The 10139-nt window shown below is 55.3% G+C and overlaps 2 protein-coding genes across 2 annotated transcripts; both read left to right on the forward strand.

Moving 5' to 3' along the window:
- Positions 1 to 3876: 3876 nt before the first annotated feature.
- Positions 3877 to 4865, forward strand: SPRG_04918 (hypothetical protein). Its single transcript, XM_012344057.1, has one exon. It carries the CDS (start codon positions 3931 to 3933, stop codon positions 4804 to 4806), a length of 876 nt encoding a protein of 291 aa, XP_012199447.1. The 5' UTR covers positions 3877 to 3930; the 3' UTR covers positions 4807 to 4865.
- A 1799-nt stretch (positions 4866 to 6664) lies between these two features.
- SPRG_04919 (hypothetical protein) lies at positions 6665 to 7429 on the forward strand (the record flags this gene model as incomplete). Its single annotated transcript, XM_012344058.1, has 1 exon — positions 6665 to 7429. One exon carries the CDS (start codon positions 6665 to 6667, stop codon positions 7427 to 7429), a length of 765 nt encoding a protein of 254 aa, XP_012199448.1.
- Positions 7430 to 10139: the final 2710 nt, after the last annotated feature.

The raw sequence follows: 10139 nt of genomic DNA on the forward strand, positions 1-10139 counted from the left end.
TGGAAGCACGACGCGCTTTGCATAGCAACGAAACGAGGTCTCCGTGTCCCAAGACTCCGTCGCTGCAAAAAGCCGCGGGTGGGAAGAAGCGGTGGTGATTTCACCTGCGCGTCTAGCCACGGCGCGTGACGTCAGGATGCAAGCGACACGGAAGACGCTTAGGCGACGAGAAACGGCGCTCGATGAATCCAGTGGCGGTTTCTCGATGCCGCGAATGGCAGATCGTGTCTTGTTCTCGAGAAGACGGAGCGCGGTGTAGATCAGGGCCGGGTTGGGATGATGCGATACAATAGCGACAGCAATCGTCGCGAAGCCTCATAAAGACCAAGGTTCACACTCTGCTCCTCGTCCGATTGAGATCGCGTCCTCGAATCGTTTACTGCACGAGATATCTATCGTATACACGTGCTTCGTTTCGCAATTCTTGGGTCGTTGGCGTGGCGCTACTTTGTGTATTTCCAAGCAAAGCTGAGAGCATGTCCACACAACCGCGCGTCCCTTCTGCCGTCTCGTGCGACTCGTTGCGAGGCGTCAGACAAGGGCGTCACGAACCATTTCGCTCGTCGCCAAAAGTGGCGGACTTTTGCAACATGGCTCTCACAGATCGCCTCTAAATTCAAAACACGAGCTATAGCGCCCACTGATGGTGTGTGGAGGATTCGCACAGACGTCATTTTCGACCACCACTCGCCTCGCAGGCAGCGTCTTTACCCGTAACTTTAGCCTGAGAATGACATTGGGTAAACGTACGTAGGCGTACTTTCTGCAAGCTTTGCTTGGCAGGCCTTGGCCGCGCTATCGGCGACACTGTTTTCTTCGTGCTCATACGTGCTTGAAAGGAAGCGGCTACCATTATAGACGACGAGCTCCGAGAGGTCCTTCAGTGTCAAATATTGTCATGGTGAGGAAACCGGAACAGACTATCGATGTCGGTGGGGAATAAAAAGAGACTGGCATGACGTCAGCGACTGGGGTGTGCGATGCTAGATACATTCAATTGCGTGCTTTTGGTGCGGTTAATGAGACAGGACGCTCGGACAGAGTGACAATGGCAGAAGCGACATCAACTGCGACGCCGCCGTAGAGGCGCAATACGTGGTGTAGCAGGCGACGACGACACTGCGTCGTGGTTTAGCGTGTGGAGATTGATTGTAGAGTTGGCCATCGTGTGCGAAAAAGCTGCCGGTGATGAACCAACCTTCCGGCACTTCTCAACGTCAGGCACCCGCAGGTGCACTCCAAGGCATCCGGGAGCACGAGCACTCCAAGCGCGCAGATGCCATTCGACGCGAGGCAGCTATACTAGTAGTTCGTATACTAGTTGTTGAACTGAGTTATATTACATGTAATTATAAAGATATGGTGGACTTCCTAATGCGCTCGTGAGGCGTGGCCGGTGCGTCAGCGAGGAGCGTTATTGGTCGTGATTCGAGATTGTGCGAGGGACCAGGTAGCGTGCACACCAAGGGTCGTCGCAGAGAGCGGCCAGCGACGCGTCAAGAGATGGCACCACATCGCGACGAGCCAAGTGCCGGACGTGCAGTCTTGCGATAGTAGCTGCCCGGATCGCGAGCGCGGCAGCGGGAAGTTGCGTCAACGTCGAGCGGAAGACACGGTTGTTGCGTTCGAGCTAAAGACAATACCAGACGCACGCGCGTAAGATCGGCCAGAGGGCACGAACGGACTTGTGGACCGAGTACGGTGCGGCGACATCGTCGAAGAGAAAGCCAGCGACCGACGACGGGAGTAGTTCGTATACCAATAGTTCCCGCACGGCTTGACTGATAGACTGTGACGACAACGAATGCCACACCATCCTGAACGAATGTCATGCCATGCGCCAGAAAGGTAAAATAATCTCGATGTTTGATTGGTGGAGTGGTTAATAACGATTTCCGATTGGTCCAAAACATCTCCGCCGACGTTTCTGGCAATCGAGGGATGGCCATGAAAGCACAATAAGATCTGGCGCTGGCTATCGGGTCCACTGCTTGTATCTCGCTCCATACATTGATGATGCGCATGCGCCACAGACGCCATTTCTGCGTCGCAGTGATGGAAGGTGAGGACCCTGGCCCTTGACCCTTCACAGCAACGTCCAGGCCTCATCACATATCCGGATACCACTGGGTGCAGTCGTCGGAAAAAAGCCACCGGTTGCCGAAACCGGTTATGTCATGCCAACACCAGCCGACTAGTCACAAACCGGTTATTGTCCGACCTAGCGCGTATGGTGCGTGCGGCAACAGTCGACATGATTCCTTCAACAACGCTATAATAGCAACACCACATGCCAACACGTTCTTCGTTTTTCTTCGCCCCTACACGAGCTTCTTTCTGTCGTCCCCCAAAGCGCGGGTCTGAGTCATCGTGTCTGGCCTTCTCGTTGCGGAGTTCTCCATGTCGTTTAAAGACGCTGCAGCCACATAGCGAGAGCCATGCCCTTCTATTGAATGCATCGTTCGTATACTGCAACGAGACGCCGATCTGCAGGTCCGGCTCGCTTGGCGGTGAAATGATGCGCTCGGTGCTGTACCGGATTGTAAAACATTCTTCCGCATGCAGCGCCCAGTGCAGCGCCATCAGTAAAACCCACCACCTTGGTTGCTGCGACTGTAGTCATCGTGTTTCTAAACCGCGAGTTTGGGTGCAGCCACATGGGGTGGTATACTAACTTTCTAACCTCCGCACCGAGCCACTGAGACGACAACGCCCAAGCCCCTGGCGTGGCACATCGGCGTCACTGTCGGCGTGGTAACGTTGCCGGCGTCTTCGTCTCTCTTCGTGACTTCACCCAAAGAAGGCGTTGTAGAGGACACGGCGACAAACTAGGTTCCAATTCCCAGAAAGGGGCCATGTTGTCTGTCGTCACGCAGCGCATCCTTGGCTTCAAGTGGTTGTTCATAGAGAAGCGGCGCCCACGTCCGATTACGCGACAGAAGTGGCGCCTTGTTCCCGTGTGCAATCGCCGAATGCGTCGAGGTATGAAACGCAACGTTTAGAAGCACCGCAGTAGGCCTATCTCGCAGCACAATATGCCTGTAGCCTGTCGGTCGTTGCCGATGGCTCGTTGTCCGTGAGCGTCAACCGCATCTTCCTCGCGCCAGTGGGTTCTTGGCGACGGCCTTGACGAGTTGAAGTTCGGACGTCAAGCGTGGTATCTTTCGCGCATTAGCCAATCCGAGATCGGCCCGTTCCTGCTGGACCAATCAGAGGCCGTGATAGATCCACGCCGGGGCGGATACCCATCTGCTTCGTGGCGCTGGCAAACGCGAGGAGGTGCGTTTTCAAAAGCGCACCCTGTCCGACCTTCAATGGTGCGCCCCCGCACTGTCCCTCGTCCCAGGTCTGGTAATGCCGGAAGAGGCAGGGGCACACCACTTCTCGCGTTGGATAGCGGCTTGCTGGCAAGCAACCGTGCGACCTGATCGAGAGCGCGAAGTAGCACGCGTGGCCGTTCATGGTGGGTATATGGCCGGCTGCAGTTTCTATGTTGATCTGTTCTTTCGTGCTCGTTGCAGTGGCCGGATCCGTGGCCTACGACCACAATGCTACCCAGATTGCACACGAGCACCCACGCGATAGGATGATGATTCTTCACCGCAAACTCCAGTGTGAATGTGATGGTGGATGGGTTGCAGCCGGGTGACTTCAAGTGGCATGTTTTGCTTCGACGGACAGCAGCACCTTCCTTGATCGCCACTGCGAGCATGCCATTCCTATCGGATGCGTCCACGTCGGGGGGGCATGGCGTCGTCGCGACGAGTAGAAGCAATCCACGCGGGTTGATCGATCGACGATGGTAGAGAACGGGTGGCGGCAAAAGCGCACCTAAATCGTAAATCCGCCCCCGATGCGATTCTTGTTTCGTGATCATGCAGTTGCGCATCAAAAGCACCAAGCAGCTCAGTTTCGAAACATCAACGAAGCATGGACATTGCCCGCCTCCTAAGCCCGCAGCGAGACGACGACGAGAGCGATGCGATCGACTACGACCAGGTCGTCGACATGCGCAAGGCGAGGCTCGAAGCGCCGTCCTCGCCGACGCTGCGCGTGGGCGCGTGGTCGTTTGCCGAAGAAGCGTACACGATGGCGCTAATTGAAGCGTTTCTAATGGGCCTTTTGCCCGAGCTGCACGCGGGCACGCCACTGCGATCGTTCCTCGCCGCCAAGCTCGAGTGCGTACCCATGCGCGTCTCCAAGAAGCTTGCGCTCGACCACCTCGCGGGCCGACCGCTCTTGAAAAAGCTGGGGCAAAAACGGTACTTGCCGAGCGACGGCGTCGCGCCGTCGGTCCAGAAGGCGACGCGCCAGCAGCTGACGCACCTTCAGAACGCCTTTTTGTGCGCAAAAGAGAAGGACATCCTGTACATCCGCGGCCTCGACACCACGACCATCGACCCTGCCGCCAAGGTACCGCTCGGTCGGCCACCGTCGGCGGCGTTCTCGACTGTGAACGCGCTTGGGCACCGCACGGGGTACTGGCTCCGGGAAGAGCAGCTGTACGCGCACAAGCTCATCGACTGCTTCTTAAAAGGGGTGCTCGACCTCCCGAAAGGCATCACACTGCGGTCGTTTCTCGCGGACCGCCTCTCGTGCAGCCCGATGCGCATTTCCAAGAAGCTCGCGACCGGGAGCTTGCTGGGCCGCGCGATTCCGCGCAAGATTGGCACAGCCGTGTACGTGCCCAAGTTTGACGCGTCGGACGAGTTCAAGACGCTCGTGCAGCAGGCGCAGCTCGACCTCAATCGGCTGCGAAAGGCGTGCTTGGACAGCCGCGCCGCGCTCGCCCAGCGCGAGGACTGAGCGCTCTCTTCGTGTCTTTGTGTCGTCTATCTAATCCGTAAACTCTCGTGTCGTGTGTATGCTTTGCTTCGATGCGTGTCCGCCCTTGCGAACTAGTCGATTGTTTGTTGTAGTCAACAACCTGCAAGAAATAGTACATCGCCCCGAGGTGGGTGTCTGGCCGTGACGCACGCTACGGTGCGAGGTGATAGCATGGAGCTGCTGCATGCAGGACATTTTTTATGGATTGATACTCATTTCGACTAGGATGCCACCGACTAAAATATGTACTATACGATAGCATGACATTCCACACAAAGAATATAAGCGTGTTGAACGCCCGCAGTCGAGAGCTCTTTGACGTGCAGGAGTTTGTTTACCAACTGAAAGGGATGTCGTTCGAACGCCTACGAGGTACGAGCTCAATCGTCGAGTGCGAGCTTGGACAAGGAAATATTATGACTTGGTTGAAATCGTGTGGGTGGGTGGTTGTTCCCATGGTGCTTCTGGAGCGGGCTTTTCTGCCCGGAAGACGATGACGTGTCTCTCTCGTGTTCAACAGCCCGCCTATTGTACTGCGTTGGCGCGGCCCGTGATAGGAACGTACATGACCCTCACGCGCTCCATCACGCGACGGCAGCACCTCGACGTTCCTATTCTTGTAAGCTGATGCTAGCAGCACTTGCTGTCGGTTGACGACCTCACCACTTACTGGTGCACGTGCGTTGAATCGCTCTTGGCTACAAAGTCCAGTACACATTTTCCGAATGACAGGGCCATTCCCAAGTAGTGGAAGAGGTTTTCCGCGCAAGGCCGAGCAATCTAGAAGACCGGTTCCAAGATCGCACACGCTACAAGATCCAAGATCGAGGCGCAGAGCATGCGAGCTCAAGCCATTCCAAATTGGTAGTGTCAGTCAAATAGCTGACCCGCCTCGCCCACCACTGGCATGGTGGACACCAACACGGTTGTTGTTGACGTGGGTCGTCTATTACAATAGATATTAACTATGCTAAATAAAAATGTCGGACTTTCTTCGACCAACGCGGTTGTTGCCCTCAAGTAGTTCAGTCTTGATTGAGGAAATCGCTTTAGTCAGCACTACTTTATGGCTGCTTTTTCTACGTAGCCTCTGTGGTCTATCGACAAGGTAGTGGATCAACATGGCTGCTAGTGACGTCTCGTGAGCCAGACCCTAGTTGCATAGCCCCACTTGGATGCGACCCGCGACCGACCTGGAGCGGTGGCTCCCGAAGATACCAACTTTAAGTCGCAGGCAAACGGGACGTTGTTGGCTTGGCGACCGACGCTAACGTTCGGGTGGTCTGATGTTGATAATGGTTGGAGAAGGTTCTCGATGGTCGATTTTGCTTGTTTTGGCGGAGCATACAGACCATAGATCCCCAGTCCGCGCATGTGTATCGAATAGCAACCATGCATGGGGCGAGAGGTGTGCGTTCTACCGTGCCGAAAAGTCAACCACTGGCTCCAACCATGCTGGGAGTGTGCACTGTGGAAGGATCGTCCACCGCGATTGCAGTGCATGGCAGATCCAGCGCCGATCACAATCGAGCGCGGTATGCGCGTTTCGCACCGAGTATCACACGTGTTTCGCGCGGGGTGACTGGTTCGAACCTGGCGCCAGAGGGGGATTTAATGCGCCGCGATGCTCATAGGCTACCCCGCTGATTGCGCTTTGTTGTCCCACTCGATGATTTCCGGCGATGACGACCTATTTTTCGAAGGCCGCTTGCTCCCATCCGGTGGCTCCTATCTATCTTTTTCCCACTGAAAAGCACACAGTTGCACCGGCTGCGGGGTGATCATCGACATACTTTTTGGTGGGTTTTCGTCCACCAAACTCATTTTACAATTGACCATGGACATTGCCCGCCTCCTTGCACCGCTCGACCACGACGACACCGACGACTTTGACGATGACAACACGCTGCACGACAACCTCCGCAACGGCGCCTGGTCCTGGGTCGAAGAGCGTTACACAATGACGCTCATCGAAGCCTTCCTCCTCGGCGCCTTCCCGAGCCTGCTGCCGGGCACGACGCTGCGGGGCTTCCTCGCATCGCACCTCCAATGCGTCCCGATGCGCGTCTCCAAGAAACTGGCCTCGGGCTCTCTTGCCGGCAAAACCGTCATCAAGAAGCTCGGCAAGTCGCGCTATGTCCCCAACGACTCGCTCGACAATGCCCATGTGCTTCACAAACTGCACTTGCTTCAGCGCACGTTTGACCAAGCGTGCAAGCTCGAGGCAATGCATCCCTCCAGTCGCCGCCTCTCCCCTCGTCGCCCGACGTCGCCTGTGTCGCCAAGTCGCATGGGCCACTGGCCGCTCAAAGAAGAGATGTACTTGCAAAAGCTCATTAGCTGCTTCTTGAACGGGTACCTCGACTTGGCACCGGGCACGACACTCCGCGCCTACTTGGCCGACCAGCTCGACTGCAGCCCCATGCGCGTGTCCAAGAAGCTGGGGTCGGGAATGCTGCTGGGACGGTATGTGCCGCGACGTCTTGGCTCGACAGCGTACATTCCGAACAGGCACCCGACTGCGGCGTTTGCGCACGCGGCGCACGAAGCGCAGACACAACTAGCAACGTTGCGCAAGCTGAGTTTTGCGTGTCTTCACTAAGATGCTTCGTTTGTGTGGTGTAGGATATGTTCATATAGCTTAATATCGTCTTAACATGTTTTGGTATCGTTCACTCGACACAGTACAAGTCCTGGACCTTGTGAACAAGGCGGCGTCCTTCTCTCGCCCGCGAAAAGGGATTAGCTAAAAGTAGAGTTAAAACGCACTGTGATTGGCCAAATATTCGAACCGCGAACCCTGGCGTGCTTGTTTTCTTCGTCCCATGGAGCCTTGCGCAGAAGGTTGACTGGGTTGCTTTGCAGTGTCGACTCGAAGAAATGCTCCAAATCGAAGCTTTCGCAAGGTTCGTAGCATCCTTTCCTGGCGGTGTCGCAGTACCGACGCAAGGTTTCGCCTCGAAACACTCGTTCACTACACTGTCGGTGGCTGCGTGGACACGACCTAGTAACTATCAGTATGCATCATTCTCTGCCGAACGATTACGTGCGCGCTGCACATCTTGGGCAAGCTTGTTACACGACGTCTGCCCGCTTCCCGCTATCGTTCAAGCACAAACGCTCGTTTGGCCTCACGAGCACGTTAGAAGGTCTACCATCTCTTTATAATTTCATGTAATTGCTCAGTTCCACAACAACAACGCTCGTTTGTGAAACAGCTGCATCTGGTGCTTCGATGCACTTCGAAACGAACGACCACGCAGTGCCCTAAATTGACGAGATTTACATCGTCGAAACTCCTCAAAAATTCTTGCCTTGGAGGATCGGCAGGCCATCGGTCTCTGCCGATGCGCATGTCTTTGTAGACTTTGATGAATTGTTGGAATCTGGCATTCGCGCGGGATGTGCCCGATGCACATTCTCCATGCTTGGCTTGAGACCTCGCGTCGTCCGTTCATTTTTGACGGTTTCAAATGAGAGTTCGGCGATCTGTAACTGTCACACGCTATGTCACCGTCTGGAATCACGTCACAACACATCACCGGAAAGGTTTCGTCTGTATCCGGCACCTGGGTCGCTCAAGGTGCCGCACGGTTGGCTTGTGTGAAGCAACACACGTATACATCTTTGATTGGATGGCCGCCTTGGCGACAAGTGCGAAGGTACTTTCATCCTGATCTTAGCACTCGTATGAGTCTCATGCCGTGAATGTTGGTGAGTGGCAAGCGAAGCCAAGCGCTTGGCCGAGGAACGGTGCAGACCAGTTGCGTATGTAGAATCGATTTGGCTACTTTGTCGATACCGCGAAGAAGCACAAAAGGTGGATGTACTAATCGGAGTGTCTTGGTACAATAACAAATCGTCGGGTGGTAAATCACTTGTTGCTTTGTCGACGACTACTCGTATTCGTTTTGAGCCCTATGCGAATACAAGACAGCAGTTGCTCCATCTCCAAGCCTTTCCAGACGTCGAATGAAACCTTTTGGTCCTAGACCGATAGCTGCAATCTGTTCGTAGTGTTGCAGTTGATACGAATCTAACTTCGCACCCGACTAATCGGGAGTAGCCAATGTACGCGTGGCCACCGATTTGAAGTTGACTCGAACAAAAACACGCCGTGTCGTTCTGGTCCTATTGTTCGTTCGTTGACTTTACAAAAGGAGCTTTTGAAACTCATTTGCGGGTTCTTTGGCTAGTAATTCGAGCTACTCGTAGCTATTGTACTTGCTGCACGTCCGGACGCGCGGATGCACGCATATGCGCAGCGTTACGAAGCAGACGCGAATACGCGAATTGGCCCGGAATCATCTGAAGAAGACGGTGACATCCGACAACGACGTGGGTGCGAAATGGGCTCATGGTGCGAGCTACGCGTTTGGCGAGCGGTTTAAATCCCGCGTCGCGACGAAGCGAATCGACGCGTCCCACTGTGAAACGGATGAGAGAGCGAGATTCGTCCGAAAACACACAGAACGTCGTCGTCGTCGCCGTCGTCTTGCAGTGCCGTGCGACTGGCTGCCACGGTCAATTAAACCTTTCGATTCTATATTTTGATCAACGCAATTCGACATCCACACAGATACTCGTTGCCACCGGGGGATGTTTCAACGATAGTCCTCTTCCCCTCGCAGGCACGGCGTGACTCTAAAACTCGTTTTAAATCTTTCTACCATCAAGTGAACCAGCTGCGACTTTCGATTGGACCGTGGCAAAACGTTAGTCTGATCGCGCTGTCGTCGTCAATTGCTTACTCGCGCCCCCGCGCTGCAGCTGCAACTGGTCGTTGATTTCGCGATCCTCTACCGCAGCGGTAGCCTTCCGGTCACGAGTGAGATGCGTTGTCGAATCCTTCTCGTCGACCAGACCCACTCTACAATTGACCATGGACATTGCACGCCTCCTTGCACCGCTCGACCACGATGACACCGACGACTTTGACGATGACAGCACCCTGCACGACAGCCTTCGCAACGGCGCCTGGTCCTGGGTCGAAGAGCGCTACACAATGGCACTCATCGAAGCCTTCCTCCTCGGCGCCTTTCCGAGCCTGCTGCCGGGCACGACGCTGCGGGGCTTCCTCGCATCGCACCTCCAATGCGTCCCGATGCGCGTCTCCAAGAAACTGGCCTCGGGCTCTCTTGCCGGCAAAACCGTCATCAAGAAGCTCGGCAAGTCGCGCTATGTCCCCAACGACTCGCTCGACAATGCCCATGTGCTTCACAAACTGCACTTGCTTCAGCGCACGTTTGACCAAGCGTGCAAGCTCGAGGCAATGCATCCCTCAGTCACCGCCTCTCCCCTCGTCGCCCGAC

The sequence above is a fragment of the Saprolegnia parasitica genome (assembly GCF_000151545.1).
Source record: "Saprolegnia parasitica CBS 223.65 unplaced genomic scaffold supercont2.16, whole genome shotgun sequence".
NCBI lineage: Eukaryota > Oomycota > Saprolegniomycetes > Saprolegniales > Saprolegniaceae > Saprolegnia > Saprolegnia parasitica.